Raw genomic sequence first — 24490 nt, 5'->3', positions numbered from 1 at the left:
TGTCAAGATGTTTTACGCAGGGAAATTATAAAAACACAGACAGACTCAATTTCTACAAGTTGAGCTCACTGCTTAGAAAGAAAAAAATGAACTTTTAACCAGTAATTTCCTAATTGATTTACTTTATTTAAGTTCGTTTATGGAAGTAACTTAACAAGTTTAATCTGTTCTTGTTCTTTCAAGATTTAAATACAAAATGATCTTAGTTTGTAGTCATATATTTGAATGGAGTGTCCGTGAGGTTATGTACAATCATTCATTTCAAAATGGGACGTTTATTGTGTCCAATTGACCAAGTACCTTTTTTGACCAATGCTGTTTTGAATTCAGCACCAATATTATTCATTTGTCAACAAGAAACCAAAAATAAAAGAGAAATCATGAGGTATGTTGTAGGGAAGTAGGTCGCTGTCCCCTTGACATAGTGCTGAAAACCAAAGGCCCATGAGTCAGACCTGAAGAGCAAGTTCATTCCTGTTCTGCCTTCTGTAGCAGAAGCTCCAACTTTAATCAAAAACACTTAAATCAACTAATCGGGTTTACTTGAAATGTTTTGTTGAACAGTTGGGAGTTAAACTCTGCATGAAGGCAGCTGGATTGAGCATTCCTGACTTAATGTATTACATAATTACCTACTGAGGTGACTGAAAGGCCACAGCACCCACACTTTGTGACCTTAATGTAAGATTGGGATTCAAAGGCAGGGCATCCTAAATCCTTTGGAAATATTTTTGTCGAATTTTCCGTGCACCCACTCTGCCATTGTAATTTTATCGATGTTTAAAAAGCTTGATAAGTGGCCCATGTCAGAGGTCACCAAGTACCTTTTTTAAATAGCTACTAACCCTGGAAAAGAGACATGATCAGCACTTGGATTTTTTTTTGTAGTTTGTAAATACATTTCCTGTTGTACAGTGATAATTTTTGTGAAAGTTGTTCTAAGATATTAGAATAAATATTGAATATTGATTACCTGGTCTTTCAATGACTATATAATTCATGTCTTCTTCCACTGTAGGGTTTTGGTTCCTTCTACAAGCAGAAAAAGGTCCATTGCACCCTAAACGGGGTACTAAGCGGGGACAGAGAGAGGTTCATGTCTGCACGTAAGTGCATATTGAACCATTGCCGATACAATACCCTGGACCTTGAGTGAAGTTGCTGTGCCTCGCACGGCTCGAGGTTTCAAGCGCTCTTTCACAAATCAAGGGCTTTGCCCAAATTGCATTTTTTATCTTCATTTTTTGATAGACAGGATACAATAGAAAGAAACATGATTGCGATGACAACTTTCAATCCAATTTATCCTAGTTCTTTTAATGGGCTGCTCTGACGTGGAGTGAACTCCAAGGTTACGTGAGCCAAGCGACTGTGCCCTTCTCTTTAGCTTATACAGTATTGTTGAACATATTGACTCTCGACAACATTTGTGTTCAAATGTGTCTAAAGTAATTTAAGCATGATCCGTCATGCTGGAAACAGAATAACAAACAATTAATACCAAACAATGCCAGACTCACTAGCAAAAGGTTGAATGTAGGCTTGTAATTGCAGTATTTTGTATAGCAATTACAAACAATGCACAAACACACCTGTTTCTCAATATTGTACACTCATGGTTTCATGTATTAAATCTGTTATATAATTACGTTTGCGTAAGAAGTGATATAAAGTAGAAGTTTAGAACATGTTTCATGTAATTTTTGTCATGCCTCCAGTAAAAATATGATCAAAAAATGACCCTAATTTGAAGATCCAGTTATAGCAATTATGTATTATGCTGCACTGCATTTAAAATGTCAGTTTCAATAAAGTCCGTTATTTTGTCCACACTGACATGACAGCATCACACAGCTGCTCCAGATCTGTCAGCAGCAAACTTAATCGTTGATGCAACGCGTTCATTTTGGTGACTCCAAATTCTCAAAAATGACAACAAAGCATGGCCAAGTTTCCCATAGCAGACAGAGCAGGCACCCGTCTGCTTTTCTGATGCTGTAGCCTTTGCATTAAGGTTGGATATGCTTTGTGTTCAGAGATAGTAATGTAGAAACTGCAAGTTACTTTGCCGCCTTATCAGGTTGTTGAACCAATCTGGCCATTCTCTTCTCAACTCTCAAAGATGGTGTGTAAAAATTGTAATTGATCAGAAGTTTGACCTTCGGCAAATTGTTTTGACCATGTCAACAAGACTGAATGCATTAATTTGGTGCCATGTGATTGGCTGATTTGATTTCCACATTAACGATCCATTGAACAGGTGTACCCAACAAAGCTAAAGGTGTGTGTGTGTGTGTGTATGTATCCATCTATACACACATCAATCCATCCATCCATCCATCCATCCATCTATCAATCGTATCTATCGTATCTCTCATATAAGCTGGAAAAAATACGTAGAAGATTAACATTGTTCATTACTGGCCAGTAGCTTGAAGAAATACCAGATGCTACAATTCACACATTTAAACACTGTCTCTCTTAAAATAAAACGATAGTAATACAATTAGATGAATTAATAAAACTTCTAAATGGACACTGCATGATTAACTGACCTTCACGGTATAGTACTGCTTGAGTTTTGTCTGTATCTGAGCATCCAGGACCTTACGACCTGCCATTCCTTCCTCCAGTCCTCTTTCCATTCGGAGTAAGCATTCCTAATGAAACCATTTTCTCCTATTCAGAGCCACCTGCCTCAGTGTTACCTAGAAGATCAATAAAAATACCTCTGACTGAAAGCATTCTGACCTACATGTGTCTGTTTATCAGTAAGACTGAATCACCCAAATTCATTCATCTTGGTAGGATGAAATCACAATTCAGCTGAATAGGGTATCTAGCAAATAACAAATGTGCATTAACTGAATGATTCGATGTCTCTTTTAAAATTGTTTCAAGAATAATATTCAGAAAATGTCCGTGTGCTGTGTGGATAGACATTACCCCAGCACAATTCGCCGTAAGGCCAAAATGAGAAAACATGGTCATTTGAACAATTCCCACACACTGATTCTTTCACCATCTTGAATGAAAATGAAAACATTTCCTCCAAAATAATGTTGTCTCTAAAATTTCATTCTTTATACTATGAAAAATAAGGAATATTATAAAACCTATTTTCTCTTGCTCACTACTGTGCTGTATGTGCAGATAAATGTACATTTATTAAATATTCATTAAGTATTTTTAGTTTATTTTGATCAAATTTCTATTCATTTTAAATGTTTTATTCATTTTAAATTTATTGAATAATTTGTAAAATTTTACTATTATAATTAAATTGCATAATTGTTTTCCCCTTTTTTATTTGCACCCTATATATATCTTAAGAAAAATGTTAATTGTAATTAATCCATCCATCCATCCATCCATCCATCCATCCATCCATCCATCCATCCATCCATCCATCCATCCATCCATCCATCCATCCATCCATCCATCCATCCATCCATCCATCCATCCATCCATCCGCTTTGCCGGCAGCTAGATCTCTGCAACTCACATGGTTGCCCACTGAAGCTAAGCAGGGCTGTGCCCGGTCAGTACCTGGATGGAAGACCACATGGGAAAGCTAGGTTGCTGCCGTTAGTGAGTCCAGCAGTGGGCGCTCAACCTGCAGTCTGTGTATGTCCTAATGCCCCAGTATAGTGAAACGTTAAGGTCCTCCACCAATCAGTTGGTGTGTGGTGTGCTGTCTGGCTCAATATGGCTGCCTTTGTGTCATCCAGTTGGATGCTGCACACTGGTGGTGGATGAGGAGATTCCCCTCAATGTGTAAAGCACTATATAAATGTATGGATTTATTATTTATTATTATAGCTTTGTCCCTTATTTAGCAGGGGTCACCACAGCAGAATGAACCGCCAGCTATTCTAGAATATGTTTTACGCAGCGGATGCCCTTCCAGCTGCAACCCAGTACTGGGAAACACCCACACACACTCATTCACTAAAGTCAATTTAGTTTATCCAATTTACCTTTAGCTGGTGTGTTTGGACTAGAGCTGAAGATATTTGCCCAAGCATGAATGAACCTGATGGGTTCAGGCTTAATTTCTAACATTTTAGACGGGGTCGGGGTCGGGCTCGGGCATGTGCAGTAAATGAACAGTCATGTGATGCATTTCCATTACCGCAAGAAAAATGTGAAAATGGATACTGATGAGGTGAATGGAGGCTTACCTCTGCTTTAGTTGCTGGTTCAACCAAAACGTAATCGCCAAAGTCTGAGGTGCGGAAAAGTTTTTCCAACATCAGTGAGTGCAGGACTGCGCTATAAAGCCATCTACCGTGGATTTAATAATGTTCCTCCACAAAAAAACATGTAGCCTAATCTTAGTGAGTAAAGGTTTGACAAATTATAACTAAAAACTAATTAAATGACAAATTATGAGTACATAGGCTAATGTTGACATTATTCTTTTATGAAATTTCAGCTTCACCGTTGCCTTGAGGCCGGAATGTGAAGAAAAGTGGCAAAGCAAATTGCGTGGAGCGTTTAATTTACTTTCATTATTGCCAAATACGTGTCTTCATTTATCTTAATTTAATTTGTTAAGAAAGACATATTTTTATAGGTGTGTTGGCCAATTTATAGGCCAAGTGTATGCCAAGGCCTATTTAGAGTACTGAGATGTTACGATGTTACAGAGGACTTATTTCTTTGTTCCAACTTCCAAGTGCTTATAACCTGTGTTTGTTTTGAATAAAATATGTTAAAACATGTATAAACTACTCATTCTTGAGAAAAAAAAAGGCAAAAGAGCTGTGTTCATGTGCACATTTGAATAATGTCTGGCTGTAAACGGGTTATGCTTTTAAAAAGCTGTCAATCAAAATGCACTGTCAGGCTCAGGCCCAACTTTTAAGGCCTAATTACAGCTCTGCTTTGAACTGTGGGGGGAACCAGAGCACCCGGAGGAAACCCTCACCAACACATGGAGAACATGCAAACTCCACACAGAATTGCCAACTGACCCAGCCAGGACTCAAACCAGCGACCTTCTTGCTGTGAGGCTACAGTGCTAACCACTGCACCACCCTTATTTAATTTTTAAACTAATAACACTTTTCTTCCAACTTTCCATAAACCCTCTAGACCCCAATTAGCCCCCTGAAACCATATACATACAAACACATTTTAGTAGAACTAAAGATGTAGTTTTTAAGCCACATCCTGCTTCGGTGTGTTTGATCCGTTTTATTGGAAAATTCTCATAAACAAAACAATGGCACAGCAGTATACAAATCTGGAAACATGCATCATAGACAGCACTCTCTGTGTTTCTGTGCCACTCCATCACAGTAAAAACAGGCTTTTGTAGGACACAGCGCACATTTAACCACCACGTATGAAGGAGGTTCCCAATTAAGTGCATCCTGGACGGTGAGCCGCTGTACGTGTTCTTCAGCATTAAAAGCAACACAAGTAGGCAGTAGCAATAACACAGGGATGCCGATGTGTGTGTGTGTGATATAGTGCTTGCATAACCGTGACAGTTATTTGGTTTTTGTTTCGTTTGATACTGGAAATATCAAAGTTAGTGACGCTTTTAAGACAAACTACCATAAATAATTGTTAACCACGATTAATTACCAATAAGGACGTGTTGGATCAGACGTAAAAGTGGTTAATATTAACATTAAAGATAGAGAAATCGGAGCAAAAAGACTGACAATCTAAAAGAACAGATGAAAGAAAGTGAAGGGATACAACCTGACCAATTCTCGAGTATGTTTTAAATCATTTTTTACGTCTCATTTTCTGCAGAGGTAAATGTTTCGGACGCCCTATGCTTCATGCTCACAATCATTTCCAATAAAGGATGATTTGAACCTTTCTTATTGCTTATGGGCCATGTTTTTTTGTGTTTGTGTACGTGTGTGTAGAGTCCAGACCGGTTTAGGCTTGTCTAATTTTGGAAGGGGTGTAGTTTTTATCCACAGACTCATCCTGTAGGAACATGTGCAGGCAGCGCTCATTTTGGGCCAATGGATGACCAGCAACTCTGCAAAATAAGACCACAAGATGAGCGAATTAGCCATCAGAGATTATGGTAGGACGGAAACTGCAAAGCAGAAAAGAGAGAAAGAGAGAGAGAGAGAGAGAGAGAGAGAGAAGGGGGCGGACTGAACTGTGACCCCAATCAAGATGCAACTCTTAAGATATTATTAGGAGGCTGTGACATTTTGCAGCATTCCTCTTCAGATCATAAATCATCCAGCTTGAATTTCAGAGCGATAATATCGAAATTTAATTACGCATATCTTCAAAAACAGTAGAATGAGCCATCATGCTAATTAAACTCATTATTTTACCATTCAATCTATTCCAGCTTCCAGTGGGATAAAAAAAAAGACCCTCACACCTCTAAAATTACACAAATCTCACAATGTTAAAAGTCAAGATGACTGCGCTTTGGGACAGGCAATGTAAAGACATGCTGTGCACGTAAGCTGGAAGTATGATGAGTAGGCGATGCTTCCCCTTCCCCAGGTGCTATTAGCACTGAACAATGACATTTAATTTAGGAATTTTTGGTAAAAAGGAGGGAGAAAAAAATAAATGAAAAAAAACCCGTCTTAATTACCTCTATATCCTTCCTTTCTTCAAGCCTAATTTACAGCTGTTCGTCTCGTATTAAAATTCAAACAGGTAGAGCCGGCACATTTGCACATGAAACAAAGATAATGGCAAAGTCTGCAATCACAGCAAATAATTACAATCGAACTGTAACTTTTATTGTCTCAGTCGGCGGGGGAACGGCACCTCGGATCAAAAATAAGCAGGAGTGCACACAACATCTTGTAGGGAAAAGGTATGCACGCCTGTAATTTCACTCGCAATTATCATAAATTACACATCAAAAATAAAACAAATGTAAAAAGTAAAGCTGGTGCACTTGCGGCCTCTCATCAGTTTCGATCATTCTGTAGGTAATTATGAGAGAAGGAGGAAAAAAAAAAAGTGTGAGGGAAGACATCGGATGACACAAAGGCTGGCAAGTATGTGTATCTGTTTTTTCTCTTTCACTGAAGTACCTTAACCTAAAAACTGCAAATTAGCTGAAAGAGGGAAAACGATTGTATTTTGTTAGTGCCATCACCACTTTACTCTTCTTCATAAAAACAGTTCAGATGTGCCAAGGCCAAAAGAGGAACAACGAGGAAGGATGTAAATCTAGTCGCATATCAACATTCAAACAAAACTGCAAAGAAAATGTACTTGATTTTTAATGCATGACTTCATCCAAAGTTGTTGTCTTTCACTCTATCCTCTAATAATAATGCAATTACTAAATTATATCATTTAATTCAAGTAAATAACACATAAATGTCTACATGTCAGTGAAAAAAAGTTTAGGAGTCACCTTTATAACAGTATTTTATAACACCTTTTTTTATTTATATTTTTTTCTTTTCTTTTTCTGTCGTATAACAGAATAGGGTATAACAGAATTGTGGAGTTATTTATAAGTGATATATACGTGTTTATATTATGGGTAATCACTTTGTTTAATTTAATAAGAAACCCATTTTACACAATTTCTGAATGAAATTTTTTAAAAATGGGACTTGCATACCAATATTACTAGTGTGATTTTTCTCTCTCACTTAAGGCTGATTTATACTTTTGCCTGGCGCCGCATCACGCAACTCCACTGACTGCGCGTGCACCTCACGAAACGGAAGAGGCTTACTATACTTGACGCATTCGTTGTTCTGATATTATTTAAAACGACAGGGGAGCGGTCAAAAGAAACCCACCATAAAAACAGACGGAAAAGTAGGAAGTTTTTGGAACTACGTCATATTAATATTGTTTAAGATTTTTAAACTAATTATTTTCATTAATTATTTTAATGATAATAAATATTTTCATAACCATTCAATATTTTTTTTTTCTCAATCAAATGTTGATGCATCACTTGTTTTTGTTCATATTTCGGACAGTTCTACCTATTAGAGTTTATTAAAATATTAATGAAAAGAGAACATTGGTTGCTCTTCAAATATAAGCCTAGAAATAGGGCATCAGTATATTTCAAACCAATAGGTTCAAATATTATTTTCCAGTTATTAAAGAAATTATTTGTTACTTTGTTTTAGTTTTGAAACTATTAAATTGTTTTTAATTCAAAATTGTAATATATACATCAGTGTAAAACCTATGAATGGTGGAAAAACATATTCTGTAATTGTGTATTAAAACCACATTAGTCTCCACTTTTGCCATGGCCTCTCTTTTTGGTTATAACAAACTTATCCCTCAAGTTTTTCTAAACGTTTTAACAAAAAAGCAATTTCTAGCCAAGTATTATTGGTCACCTGGTTGTCCCTATGATCACGCATGGATGAATCATGAAGATGGCTGTACAATCGTACCCATTTCAGACAAAATCTCTTCTAAGTGATTCATCTTCAACTCAAATGAAATGCGTCGCCGTGCAAACTGTTCGCTCAAGTCTCAAAATATTTTGTGCGTTCCGCCAGCCGAAATCATGTCGAGCACTCGAAGCGAACCCCATGTTAAAACAGCGATGGCATTACAGTTGCCATGCGCACTCAAGCGAACAAGTATAAACCCAGCCTTTAGCCATTCAGTTTTAACCTGATGTGTCTTGTACTCAGATGTGACTTATTTTCCATATCCTTTTCTTAATGGTTCACATTTATAATCACTCGGATGAGTGTAAACATTTTCAGAATAAATTAAATAGTAATTTTGCTCATGTTTAAGCTTTATGGATTGTGAGAAATTAGAGAGTGTAATTTAGCCAACAACTTCAAATATTAATCACCAAGGAATGCATTAACTGATAAAATGAACATCTAGATTGAAATTCAGTCTGTATAGAAATGCATTGGTTGGAATTTGAATATAAATGAACCACCAACAATACCCATATACTTTTTAATGCAGTGGATGCTCCTCTGAGTACTGGGAAACACCCATACACTCTCACATTCACATATGCACTCATACACTACGGCCAATTTAGTTCACCCAATTTGCCTATAGCGCATGTCTTTGGGCTGTGGGAGAAACCGGAGCACCCGGAGGAAACCCACGTGAACACGAGGAAAACTCCACACAGAAATGCCAACTGGCCCAGTCAAGACTCAAACCAGCGACCTTCTTGCTGTGAGGCGACAGTGCCAACCACTGTGCCACAGTGCTGCCCCTTATTTTGACCAATACTGTGGATTTTTTTATGATATTGATCAATTGTTTTTACATGTTTGTATAGTTGAACTAAATGTGAAGGTAGAATTGAATGTTTGTCTTGTGAGGTTGGGTCTTGTAACTCACTTGTTGAGGAACTGTTCCAGGCCTTGCCGCCGTTCCTCGATAAAAGAGTCATCAAATATACCATCATCCCCACGGAAAGGAAGCTGCCTGAACAGAGCTTTTCCAGGAAGAGGAGGAACCACCACCTGTTTGAAACACAAGAACTTCATTTATGTCACATACATTTCCCAAAATGCAATCATTCACCTCTTACAAATCACTTCAGACATCATTACCTGAACTATAGAACCACTTTCAATCCACTTATTAAATCCAATGACCCAACTCAATGGCCATGTACACATTGTAAAGTTTCAGGAATGACAACTGCATTCAAATAAAGAAGTGAATTCCCTAAATAAATGTTTAGTGTGTGTACAAATCACATGTCACTCCCAAATTTGTGATGGCAACCATATTAACTTTAAGGCATCTTATGTGTTTGGTATCCAATATTATTTACCAATTTAATATAATGGCACCTAATTCTCATTATGTTGTGCAGTCTGAAGAAAGCTATGGACTAGAGAGGTGCTGAGGTTTGTTTACACTTGAAAGATGGCATTATAGAGTGCTCTCTTGCAGTGTTGCCATGTCCACTTATTATAAGTACCTGTGCTTGTTGCTTATTCAGTTTAATTCAATTCATGTTTATGTTTATTTCTATAGCACTTTTACTATGTAGATTGTGTCAAAGCTGCTTAACATAGAAGTTCTACTAAATTGAAACTGTGTTTTCAGAGTTGAAGTTCAGTTTAGTTCAGTTCAGTTGGTTTAAATTTCACTGCTGGAAGTACCAACACTTAAGAGAAAATTCCTAAATGCACAGCTCCACAAGTTCCAAACCAAGCCAGTGGTGACAGTGGTGAGGAGCAAACTTCCCCAATTCCTGTACGGAGTAGCAGTCTAAGTGCCGGAGGCTGGAGAACACTGGATGTCCATTGTGGAGAACTGCTTAGACTAGGCTTGTCAATCAACAAAGGTTAAGAAGTTGCTAAAGAGGACAGATGTGGGTTCCTTTGTGATTCGTATTTGAATTATTTTTCATTCAAAACAGTAAAGATTTTTTTTGCCTTAATTAAGATAGGACAGGAAATAAAGTTGTAGAGAGAGCGGTGGATAAAGGTCCGCAAGTCAGGACTTGAAGCCGGGTCACCACAGTGCATTACAGCCATTAAATTTGGAAAAACTGATCACTAGGTTACTTATTGGCACCAAAAACTTTAGTTTATAATAAACATGTCTAGCTTGTGGATTTCTCTAGCAAGAACTGACAACAAAAACAAGACACCGTTTTTACCTCTTTCCCTGGGTTTGCTCTGCAGAGTTGGTTATTATTTTACGCATAGAGAGGCAAATCTTTGCTGCAGTAAAATATACGAACATACGATACCAGTGTTTCTAAACCACGTTCCTTGAAGACCACCAGTTCTGCTAATTTTCCAGGTCTCCTTAACCAAACACACCTGATTCAGATCATCAGACCTGTAATGGGTGTGACAGACAAAGGAGACATTCAAAACATGCAGTGTTGGTGATCCACCAGGAACGTGGTTGAGAAACACTGTACTATACTAACAACTAACGATACTATACTAACAGTTCAGGGGTCGGGAACCTATTTTCAGCATAGAGCCACTTCTGATTTTTTTTTGACAAATGCATTTTTTTTTTAAAAGAGGCATTATATACACACTACCAGTCAAAAGTTTGGGGTTAGTAGGATTTTTAAATGTTTTAAAATAAGCTTATACTGCTCACCAAGGCTGCATTTATTCAATTAAAAATACAGTACAAACTGTAAAATTATGAAATATTATTGCACTCTAAAATAATTCAATTTAATAATTTTTTCCAGTAATTTTAAAGATGAATTTTCAGGTTCATTACTCCAGTCTTCAGAGTCACACGACCCTCAGACATCACGCTAACATTAATTATTATTATTATTATTATCATCATTATTATTATTATTATCATTATTGTTATTATTATTATTGGTAATAGTAATAGAAGCAATAATGACTTATTAATAATTTCATTTGAAACTACATACAAGTAGTAAATAAAATAAATGAATATTTAATAAATATTTCATTTTGTTTTTACATTTATTAAATGCTGCCTTGATGAACAAAATGATTTTATTTATATTATTAAATAAAAATAATAATAAAAAAAACCTGACCCCAAACTTTTGACTGGAAGTGTGTATTTACACAGAATCTTTATTTATGTCCACGCAACAACTCAAAAACAAACAAATATGAAGCATCACATGTTGAGCAAGTCCATGAATGAAGAAAGGACAATTTATTTAAATTTCTGCTAAATAAACTCTTTTTTTTCTGAAAAAGCAACACAATTTAAAATAAGCAAACATTTTACTACTATAAAAAATACACAGTTACTTCAAATAATTTTAAATAAAGTATGCAGCAACATTTTAATTTTGGCTAGTTTTAAAAAACAAAAATCATTTTAATTTTATTGAGAAAATAAAGGGCAAACAACATGCGTTTTTATGGTAGCCAGAAGCGTAAGTTGTTTGCGATTCAAGTTTATCCACAGCGCTGCACACGGATAGTCAAACGGCCTGAGTAAACTGAGTTTTTATTAATTTTGCTGTAAAAAAATACAATGAAAAGGAATTGTATTTTCAATAGGAACCTGATTTCTAGTGACTTATAATTTTTTCATCTGTAAAATATTTTTGAAGGGAGACGCACGGAGACCCACCCCATATATTTTAGAGTGGCTTTATTATGGAGAGCCATGTATTTTAGGTCAAAGAGCCACATGTGGCACGCGAGCTATAGGTTCCCTATCAATGAACTTGCTGTTCGGTTCTGTACAATCTACATATAATTTGTATTAATGCTACTGTTATTCTCCATTGATTAAAAATAAAAATAAAAAATTGGTAATTTTTTATGGACAATACATATATTTATCTATCATGTAAATAAACATCTATAATATTTTTTACATTTCACTTTTTGAACTTATCTCAACTTATTAATCTGAAATGAAGTGCCTGCTTTAAAAAGCATTCAAGATTTGAGTTTTCCAATAAGTAGTTTACAGGTCAAAAATGGATTATAACTGCTATATAAACATACTTTAGCCCCATAAAGTACAGAATATTAAAAACAAAAGCAATACTGCACTAAAATATAGCAAGTTCTTTTCAGTTAAATTAAACGCAAAAGCAATTATTGGTCATTTCGGACTAAAACGTGACCAGTTCCAGAAGGCTATTTGAAATGGAGCCTTGCAACAACGCTGACATTATGCAGCAGACGGAAAGAGGGATAAAAAGCCTCAGTTGAAGTATTTGTGCATCATGTTCCATCCAAACCATGGCTACTATTTCACTCATTCATCCTTCACCTTGCTTTCCCTCTCCAGCTCTCCTCTCAGCCACTCAAAGTCGCTGTATCTCCTCCGGACACGTGACTCCTTCAGCTTGAAGATGGGGAGGTTTGTCTGGGAAGAAAATGAATGAACAAAGAAGATCTTAAACATCACGTCCACCTCAGATTAAGACAGAATCTTTCAAAACAGACCCACATAAAAAGTGAAAAAAAGACTGACAATATAGCCGAACAGCATCAATACTTCAATGAAACCAGGTTCAGTATTAGGGTAAGACATTAAATAAATAGGTAAAGTCCACAAAAAGGCCCACTGAGATGGTGAAGCAGGGTCACCGGAGAGGCAGATGTTTAGGAAATAAAAGAACAGCCTGATGACAGCATTCAAGGAGAAGCTGAAGAGGCAAAAGGCAGCGTAAGTAACAAACACAGAGTCTGGAATAAAAGTACAGATCGATACTCATACACTACACATTTGCTCGACGCAGACTCCAAACAGATGAATACGCGGTGGAAGAGACAGTAAGTTAAACGAATAAATGAATGTGTGCTTTGGGGACAAAGTCTCGCGTGGCTCCTAATTGGACAGGAAGAGTTGAAATGTTCATCGATCCCCAGTTACCCCAGACCCTTATTCTCTCTCTCTTTCCATCTCCTCAGCTGCTCCAAGTCAGGTTTTTAGCCTTGAGAGGGTCCCTTCGGAAAATGTAGATCTCTTCTTACAATGACGAACATTGATGAAACACCCACCACTTCAGCTCAACCCCCCCACCTCTATTCTTTCAGTCTTCAGCCACCTCTGCTTGTTTCTCCATCCATCAATCTGACTCATTATCTATCTTTTTCATCCAGTCTCTTTAAACAATGTTTCACTAAAGGTGCGCTAATTAATAATCAAGGATTAGCAGTCAATCATAAATAGTTATGAAAATGAAAAATGAAAGAAGCAAGCATTTAAAATGAGCATTATTCAGGTGGACATGTGACCTGGTCCATGTGGATTTCTTTGATAAGTGATATCCCTGGAGGGGTAGTAAATACTTTATAACATATTACTAAACTACTGAGTGGATTGTTGAAAAGTTTGGGGTCGGTGGTGTTTTAAAATCTATTCAAACTGAAATAGCTTATTTTAAAATGTTAAAGTTGCTTAAAATACACAATGCTGTTCAACATGTTGATGGAAATGACAATGAAACAGGAAAAGAAGGCTGGTCGTATCAAGCAGCTCCTCTCTTTTTCCTGAACAGCCAATAGCGTTTACATTTAAGCTGGGCCCACGGAGTTTGACGAAGCCAAAATTTTTAGCTTATAAAAGCCAGTCTAACATGAATGCTAATGGGCAGTCAATCATAAACTTCCGGTGAAATCTTAATGTGACAATTTTCAATTTCATAAGGTTCCTTTTACACCATCGATGTTGTAACAATTCAAATACATTCAGTTAAATAGACCTAAGCATTAATTTAGTTGTTCAAGCATAAAACGAGATGAAAGACTGTGTAACCACTAGCGCTGTCAGAACAAGAAGGCTAACGCAGAAACTCCATTGAAAATACTGGAGTAAAATAAATTGAGACGGCGGGGGAAAATGAAATTTAATGCAGTGCTTCTTGTCTGGTCTGAGACCTACTTTATATATCATAAAGTATCACTATCAGATAGTGAAAAATCGCAGATTTTTTTGAAGAAAACAGACTTTAACATGGTGATTTTATAATGGAAAGAAGTGCTGAGGCTGGCTGGCTGAAATTAAAAGTCTGTGTGCATATACCTGATTCTAACCATTTTTAAACCTAATCTCCTCCATATCGCTTTAAAATACAGCATTTTGTGTCAAATTCAAACGAGTTTGACCTGTTTTGTGGTTTGTGCGGACATACACATACACAATAAAAAATACTGGATTCCCCACAATCCATTTGTGTTGGATCAATATTAAAGAATTAAGTTAAGTAATTAGTTTTTTTTTTATTTAAGTGGATTGAAAAAAAAAACTGTTAAGTCGTCCCTCATCTTAAATAAGTAGTTTGATCTAGCAAATTTTTTGAGTGTTTGCTCATGTCAAATCAGACTTCATTCACCTCAATTTGAATAAGAATACTTTTTGAATTAATTATCACTCCTTTAATGGATTATGTTGCAGTGCTTCACAACTGAAAATAATCTAGTAGTCACGTGAAGTGACCAATTTCAGCAACAGCTTTTAGGTTTAATTTTGGTCTAGGGGGAAGGACACTTCATATTTTACTTTAAATCCAATAAATGTTGCTAGGATGAGGAATAAAAAATTAAAAAAATACATTTAATATCTTACCAATTTATTTTTTATCTTTTTTTTTTTTTACATTAATTGATCACAGTTAAATGAACAGTTCACCTAGAAAAATCTCGGTGTAATTAAACTATATTATATCATCCTTTGAATTTTAGTTCTTCCTTAAGATTTTCTTCAACACATTTTATTTATTTATTAATTTAATACACTTTCATACAGTGGCTTTAATAACTACAAAACTATGTTCTTAATAGAGCTAATAATATTGATCTTAACAGTTTTTTTCATAATCCAGATAAAAAAAATAAAACCTTCTCCAGAAAAAAATGAAATGCTGTGAAAATTTAAGCATCACAATAAAATATTGGAAAAAGAATGAACATTTCACAAAATTGCACATGCACCAAACCATATTGTGAAGGTTTAGTGACATCCAACAGACAAAAACAGTTGAAACATTCTTTGTGACATTTGTTTAAATAAAAAAAAATGTTAACCCGACACAAGTTTTTCAACAACATGAGGGATAAAACTGTAATTAATCTATTCCTCTTTCATGTTTTTTTCTATAGTACTTTTACAATGTAGATTGCGTCAAAGCAGCTTGACACAGAAGTTCTAGTAAATTGAAACTGTGTCAGTCCAGTTCTCAGAGTTAAAGTTCAGTTTAGTTTAGTGTGGTTTTTCACACCGTCCAAACACTGAAGAGCAAATCCACCAATGCACAGCTCCACAAATCCCATTCCAAGTGTATTTTTTTCGTTGCAGTAATTTTCTCACACCACTCATGAGGCAACTGCTTAAAATTGCAATTTGAATTTTTTATAACCTTGACCCATGCATTCCCTGAACCCACGCGGTCATATAAGATGGGGATTAACTCAACTATGAGAGCTGAGTAACTGCAGTGCCGAGGAAGCGTTTATTAGCAATAGGTGCTCGCTAATACTCTGTGAATAGCTGGACCACTGGGTTTAGATTCCACTAAGAGGTCTAAAGAAGTTAATGCCCATGTCAATTGATCGCAGCAACAGGTAATTTAATACACATACTCATGACAATAATGTCATGGTTTCGAGATTATTATGTGGTGTGCGGTCACACAGGAGGAAGAGTTAGATAGTTATCAAGCAGGATTAGTTCTTACTGTTTAGTCCAAGGATAAAAGCCCATTTAACTTGAAAACTTCTCAAAACACATGTCAAATGATGATGGTGTCAATAGGTCAGCTTCTCTTTTTGTTGTTTTATGCAATGAAAGGCGGCGGCAAAAATGAAAATAATATATACACATAGGTTAGTCCCCATACTGACAATTGATTTGTCATTCTTTTGTCAAATTTAAACAGAGAAGCTTTATTTTCATGTTGGCTCAGGAACACAGAGGGTAAATGATCATGGTAAAAACACTTTGAGTTATTATATAGTACATATTCATTAAAGCAGAAAAACAAGCTGGTTGTAAAAGGTGACCAGAACTCTATATTCAGAGACTATGAATACAACAAACAACTAAAATATCAATTGAAAGAAAAATAAGTACCTGTATTTTTTTGCACTACTATAATATTTTTATTTTAAATAAATGCAGCTCTAAACTGCAGCATCAACATTGGTATTAATAAGACTAAACTTACCAGATCAGTATGTTAGAATGTTTTCTAAAGAATTGTGTGATACTAAAGACTGAAGCAAAGCCAACTATGCCTTATCAGAAATAAATTTCATTTTAAAATGTACTAGAGAACAGTGACAAGGTGATCTTTCAAAAACGTTGAAAAAAAAAGATATATATTTTAAATAAAAATTAATTGATTGATTGATTGATTGATTGAATGAATGAATGTATATATATATATATATATATATATATATATATATATATATATATATATATATATATATATATATATATATAAATAAATGTGTCACGAATGTAATCCAATGGTTCTAAAGAACAGATTTCTGGTTTGAAGATTAGCAGATGTATAAGAATAACATCTCTCTTCAGTGTGACAATCATGTTTGTCAGGAAAGCAAGCGAATAAATGCATAAATACACAGTACAATCGCATGCTTCAAGAACAGCAATGTTACTAGCACAAAATTACTTTATTTAGAAAACTGCGGGGCAGTGTTTGCAACACGTTTTTGTGCTTGTGTATAATTTTGGTGTTCTTATCGCAACCCTACTGTAAGTGTTTGTTTGTATTGGAAAGACGTCATGCACCCATTCAAGGGTTCAAAAGAATGTGAAGAATCAATTTCTGCTGAAGGCAAGCAAAATGAGGTATAATTGAGTATAAATTAGGTATAAATTGGATAAAAATATCATGGTTTCGGAGACTCATGGTATTGTGATTACTGCTCTAAAATAAGTTATTTTTAATGTCTGGGTAAAAAAAGAAAAAAGAAAAATCTCCATTGAACATTTATTATATTTTGTAACAGTAAAACTTGCATTTTCCAAACTGCGGTAAACCTTGAAACTGATTTTCATCCCATGCCTACTTGAGTTCTTATGAACCAAATTCTGATGTCAAAAAAACCTAGTGCAATTATAAGGTGTTCTGGATATAGTTGTTTAGTAACACAATTAAAAGATTAGTTCACTCAAAAATTAAAATACTCTTACTCAACCCTCATGTCGTTCCAATCACTTAAGACCTTTTTTCATCTTCGGTACATATAATAATGTGTGTAATATGTTCTAAATACACAGCAGGTCCCGAAAACAAACCTTAAACATTGCCCAAATTCCATGCAACTTCAGTGATTTTTTCTATGGTGCATCAAGATGAAGATGATCTGGTATCGCTTTATTAACTGACCATAACAGTTTGTGATGTACTGATGGTTTTCTGATGACATTTGTGGGTGCAGCATAGTATGGCCAGGGAGGCAAGATACATGTGTGAGTAGCATACTATGGTAAGAGAGGCAAGTTGCGCATACGAGAAGCATACGATGGCGAAGAAGACAAGATGTACATTCGAGGCATGTAGCACATGTGAGTAGCATACTATGTTGAGGGAGGCATTCGCTTATTTGATGCTTTGGTGCTAGCATCATACTGCCTGTAGTAAACAAGCATCCTGATCTGATGCAGAAATCACAAACGTTTTCTTGGAGATTTGTATGATTACGGTTGAACCACTGAAATAACATGGAATGTTTCGACAATGTTTTTGCTTCATTTTCTGGACTTTGAATGTCTCAGGAATGTTGCTGTCTACTGGATGATATTTTTGCGTCGATTGCAGACGTATGGCTGCATACCCTTCACCATGGCTGACGCCAATTTTGATGCATACTTTCATAAAATGTAACTACACGCCACGATGACGCTTAGCACAAGCTCTGTGATTGGTCAGCTTAGTAGAATTGACGAGCGTGGGGGAGCAGAGAGTCGCAGGAAAGGAGCGAACCAGTTAGAGTGAGTGTTTAACAAGTGTCGAGTACCATGAAGGAGCTACAAATGAGCGAGTTTGAGCTATACTTGTAAGGTAGCATTACAGGTACTTCTGGTGTAAACAAAACACCTGCAAAGAAATTCAACACAGAGGAACATAGAACCCCCACTGCCAGCTAGCATTTCGGAAGTGTTATTGCAGAGCAACACAAACAGCATGCAGAAGTATAAATGCATGGCTACGTGCAAAGCATGCACCATGGGATCACTCAACCAGAAGTATAATTCAGCCTTATGGAGGATGAGGGAGCTCTCTTATTTAATATAAAATCAAGACTCCCTAGTTTCTCACAAATTTTTTTGGTGTTTTTTTGCCATAAAAATTACTGATTTTGTGGTGGTAATTCCCAGAAATTTGCGGACAATGTTGCAGTTAAAATATATATGTATATATCTCAATTACCATATTAGGTAGCCTATTATGTTAGGTGTGCAATCTGACATAATGACACAAATCATGAAAATAAAGCTTCTTTATTTTGGTCTAATGTCAAGACTAGATCTAAAACAGATCTAAAATGGTAGGGATTAAGCCAAAGGAAAGCTGTATAACTCTTATTTTTATCCACAATCTTACTTTCTCTTAGATTTCACTCCCTAGAGCATCTGACATCATGTACTTCACTCAGGACATGCGTTAGGGCTTCCACTACCATAATACACCTAAAACACGGATTGGCGTAAAACTCGTAGAAACGTTTTCTCTCGTTAACTACAGGGAAAAAGTTAATCGAAATAATTTATGAATTTCACGAACATCATAATACCAGCCGTACATGTAAAGCTATTTTGTCTGTTCCCCTACTCCGTTTGTTAGATGTTTGTTCCAACTCTCTTTTGCAGTCTGAAGCGTTTCAAACGCACATAAAAAGCCAATTTGCGCCACGGGATGTCTAATCGCATCTTTGCATTGACTTCACATGTAAATCACTCGTGTTTCATCTGCGTCTGCTTACTGCACAGGCTGCAAAACAATTCCACCCCTTCCATGTAAAGTTATGTTTGCAGAATTGTAAAAATTTTCAACTTTTTGTTGATTTTGCGTTGGATTCAGCGATCGCAGAATCGCGAAAAACTAGGGTGTCTGCAAAACCTCTTAACTTGTGTTCCAAATTTGAACGAAGGTCTCACAGGGATTGGATCAACATGAGGGTGAGAAATTAATAACAGAAATTTATTTTTTTTGGATGAACCAATGCTTTAAAAGAAAAAAGAACATGTCTTATATTTTAACAAGATTCATTCATTTATTTATTCCCTTTTTTTTCTTGTAAACCATACATTTAGCCATAATATTACACAAGCTGTATAAATAAGCACACCATTCATGTCCCTACTGCAAACTTCTGCAAACAGTTACAATGGTAACTACTTAGGGTTAGGGGTTTCTTCAAATCCCTCTCTTCAAGTAAGCCTAATAGTAACCGTGATGCTTGCAAGCACCACTAATTACACTTCAACATAGTTGCTGCAACGGGAGCAGTGTTGTATTTATGTGTGCGGTTCGTCACACTTTATACAGCTGCAGATGTAAACTGCGGAGAGTTTGACTGTCCTCCCCTCACTGCTAATGATCTCAATCAAACCTGAGACAAGCAAACAAAACAGCCCAACAAAGGGCCTGATTACCGTGGCAACCAAAGTTAACCACATAGACAGAAGCCCTTACACATCAAACACTCAATGAGCAGATGAAAACAGCCCAATTCATTAAGACGGCAGGCTCGCGCTGCGGCTAAGACATGCTTTTCAAGAGGTCCATCAATACCTGCGAGCGCAGAAGAAGAACGGTATGACATGATTAAACCGGCAGGTAATGAGACAACACGATCAAATGCTTAGAGACTCTCTGATGGTCAGCTATGTTCTCTTGGGTGGTTCTTATGTTAATTCCGTCAGCTCTCTGTGAAGTTTAATGATGTCTGTTTTTTAATTATCTCTATAGTAAGCTACTAACTGCTACTTATCATGTGTGTGTTCGTGCAGCATTTTCATATTCAGTGTGATAAGGCAAAAACTTCGATGGAAATTAACACACTGTGTCTGGGTCAACGCTAGCACTAAATGAATTTTAACTGTAGGGTAACAGTAAATACAAAATTCAAATAAAGAAAAGGTTTAATTGTTGATCTGTCGTTAAAAATAATCAAATATAGTCAGAATCGATAATAAATTAGTTTAAATTATGTAAACTACATAAGGAGCTCTATTACTATAAATATTTATATTTATTCATATATATATATATATATATGAATATATATATTTATTAATATATATATATATATATATATATATATGAATATATATATATATATATATATATATATATATATATATATATATATATATTTTTTTTTTTTTTTTATTAATATATATATATATATATATATATATATATATATATATATATATATATATATATATATATATTTATTAATATATATATATATATATATTTATTAATATATATATATATATATATATATATATATATATATATATATATATATATATATATATATATATATATATATATATATATTCACAGTAATAGAGCTCCTTATGTATGTATGTTTACATAATTTAAACTATTTTATTATCGATTCTGACTATATATGAATATATATATATATATATATATATATATATATATATATATATATATATATATATGAATGTAGTTACATTTTTGAGAGGTGTGCAGGTATACGAGCTCGTGAAGGCTGCACCGGACCATACCTGTGCGTTCGATGCAGAAGTATAAATTAGCCTCAACAGAGCAGGGTCAAATGACTCGACACGTGGTAGGGAAAGTAACTGAAATAATTGACATGGAAAAATTAGATCGATTATAGGTTTTGAATGTCGATTTCGATTAGTTTTCGATTAATCGCCCAGCCCTACTCAGAATTGTCTTTTTAACAGAGGGATGTTGACCGCCTTATGGCCTTCTCTTGAATAATCAACAGGTGTGCTAAAGGCTATCAGCACATCGTCTTCTCGAAGTTGGTCTCCAACCAACCTAGGTTTAAAAAAAAAAAATTAAACAAATAAATGCCAAAAGTGAAAACAAAATCATCCAAAAAGAACAGAACAGACTGACTGACTACAGAAAAGTCGGAGAGATCGAGCAAGCGAGACAGAGAGACACAGAGCGGCTCCATTTTATGCACAACACCCAAAAATAGCCAATTGTGCGAAAGGTGCACTAAAAGCACTCTTTCTTTTAGTCACTCTTCCACACTGTTAAAAGCTTCCACATGGCTTATGCCGATATGAGGAGATGGCAGAATCCTGGTCTCTCTCCTCTTTTTCAGATGCATGTGTGCGCTGGGGACAATGGTGTATCCTCATTAGGAGGAGAGAGAGGCCAGTGAAAAAAACAGCCGAGAGAGGTCACCTCACCCAGCGTAAGGGCTCGGCGCTAGCTATGCATTAGCTTTTAGCGAGTCGGATCAAGTCAAGTTTAAGAGCGAGCATTTCATCTCTCCGCCCTGCTCTCTCTTTTTCAAAATAAAAGTAGCAAAAATGGAAGCACAATGCCATCTCATCGCATCATAGCTCCAAAGAGAAGAGGACAGAGGGACAATGAGAGCACTCGGGCCCCACCGCCATCATCCCCCCTCCGTGTTCGACACACACACACACACACACACACACACGCAAAACACACCCGCCCAACACCCTCACTCTGGCAAAAAGCTGCCCCCTGTCTTTGTTCCCATAGCATCAACTCCCACTTTTGATACTGTCATCTCAAGTAGGATATGGTAGCCTTGATACAATATGCTGCCCATTACCATTAAAATAGTTGTCGGGGAGGATGCTGTAGACTTTGGATTACACTTGACTGGGACTGACAACCAGGCAAGCAAGCCATTTTTAGTAATGGCAGAAAGGGAGAGCGAAAGAGAGGGCTTTTTGGAAATTGGAAAAGAGAATGAAAGGGGGATGGCAGGGAGGAGGAGGTGAAGAGGGAGTGAGAGATGGGCAGGGAAAGAGAGTGTTGTACACAAAAACGCAGAAGGAGGGCTGAGGATTGTCCTGTCTGTAAACAACGTCCAATCTCAAAGTCCTCCCTCTTATGGAGTCGCTCAACTTTAGCACTGTAAACAAGGTGTCTGTCACAATCGGGCTTTGATATCAAACTATTAGGAGAAGAACTTGTATGAAAACCCTTGATTATCCGTCTGCACGCTTGTGATTTGCTGTCATGTGAATAAGAGACTGTACTGTGTGTGACAAATGCAATAAAACTGACCTGTTCCCAAGAGCAAAGAAATGCGTCACAAAGTTGCATAATATGAACGATTAGAGGTTGTCAGAATTTTTTTTTTTTTAGTTGCTTAGAGTACTAAGGCTATTTTTGTAAGGCATAAAGCAACTCTTCTGTTATCTTGTCAAAATAAATACTAGTTAAACTGGGAAATCAGACAGAAATTTTGACATCTTAAAGTACCTTGAAAGATTTAGGGTGTCAATGAGTTTTTAATGTTCTACAATGTAAAACCCAACAGTCAACTTAATCAAATGAATTGAGTGTCATTAACTCAAAATTGACTAAAACTTAATTCCACTCATTTGAAAAGAGTTTTGAACTCAGTGTTGAAAGGACACCGTAAAAAGTGAAAACTTAAAATATAAAAAATTAAGTTAGTTATTTTAAGTGTAACACGTTTTTGTGATTTATTTATGGAAAATTACTGCGGAGCAATATTTGTACTCGACACAAAACATAAAAGTATTATTATTATTATTATTATTATTATTATTATTAACATGGGAAGGAAATTATTTGTAATTTATTATAAATAAATCTTATATTTTTTATTTGTAAAGAATTTTTTTACTATTTTTACTATATCATAATATTAACATGGGAAGGAAATTATTTGCAATTTATTATAAATAAATATTATATTTTTTATTTGTAAAGAATTTTTAAAAATAGTTTTACTATATCATAATATTAACATGGGAAGGAAATTATTTGTAATTTATTATAAATAAATATTATACTAATTTGTAAAAAAAAAACAAAAGTATTTTCACTATTATTATTATTATATTAACAATATTATATTGAATGATTTGTACTGTGCTGTATGTATTGTTCCATTCTTGTTTCTTCAAATAAATTACTAAAACTTGTCACACCTAAAAGAACTGAATTAATTTATTACTGAAAACTGTCATAAATTTGTTCAAACTTTATTTAATTATAACAAGTCAAAGTATTTTGTACAAGTTTTCACTTTTTACAGTGTATTGAGTTAATTAAATACCTCATTACTTCAACTTAAATTGAGTAAGTTCATTGTACTCATATAGATTAGTTGTTTTAACACAAATTATTTGTTGCAATCTCTTTCCTCAAATGTTTCCCAGTGATGGGTTGCGGCTGGAAGGGCATCCGGCTGTGTAAAACGTGCTGGATAAGTTGGTGGTTCATTCCGCTGTGGCAACCCCGGATTAAGAAAGGGACTAAACCGAAAAGAAAATGAATGAATGTTTCCTCAAATGGTTTGAGTTGCCTTAACTTATTGGGTTTTACAGTACTCAGTTGGTTTGAGTTCTTTTCATTTATCATTTTTAATGTGCTCAAATTGCTTCGTTTACTCAAATGGATTAAGTTCACAGTACTCATTAGGATTAGTTTTTGAACCTTAATGGTTTGTTGCAATCGGTTTCCTCAAATGGTTTGAGTCACCTTAACTTTTTGGGTTTTAGTGTATTAATAATTAGAAACATGCTGATTTTGTCCTCATATTGAATACAAAAGTTCAAATGAACAGTATTTATTTGATTTTGAAAGAGCCTGAGCCTTTGCAAACCATTAGCAGATATATTAATAATGCCATAGACGATGTTGAAAGTGGTGTTTACATGTAAAATATGTTTTGCACGATTAGCTCTTGATAAACATACAACTAAAGTGACAACGGTGAGAAAGCAGCCGTTAAGAATGCAATCTGATCATAGCAGGGTGTATATTTGTACAAGCTCTGCAATTCAGCACACAAGTCAAGTTACGTTGCACTTATTTATATAGCACTTAATGCGGCAG

At 35.5% G+C, this 24490-nt stretch overlaps 1 protein-coding gene across 1 annotated transcript in view; it reads right to left on the bottom strand.

Moving 5' to 3' along the window:
- Positions 1–5187: 5187 nt before the first annotated feature.
- Positions 5188–24490, bottom strand: part of snx3 (sorting nexin 3) — a 29988-nt gene continuing 10685 nt past the window's right edge. The window contains exons 2-4 of the mRNA XM_056445477.1: positions 12688–12783; positions 9316–9440; positions 5188–6010 (exon numbers count right to left, since the gene is read on the bottom strand). Of these exons, the coding sequence (XP_056301452.1) occupies positions 5905–6010; positions 9316–9440; positions 12688–12783 (327 nt within the window). The 3' untranslated portion in view covers positions 5188–5904. The remainder of the gene's footprint in view (positions 6011–9315; positions 9441–12687; positions 12784–24490) is intronic.

The sequence above is a fragment of the Danio aesculapii genome, chromosome 20, assembly GCF_903798145.1.
Source record: "Danio aesculapii chromosome 20, fDanAes4.1, whole genome shotgun sequence".
NCBI lineage: Eukaryota > Metazoa > Chordata > Actinopteri > Cypriniformes > Danionidae > Danio > Danio aesculapii.
This window is presented reverse-complemented; position numbering and strand designations above follow the sequence as displayed.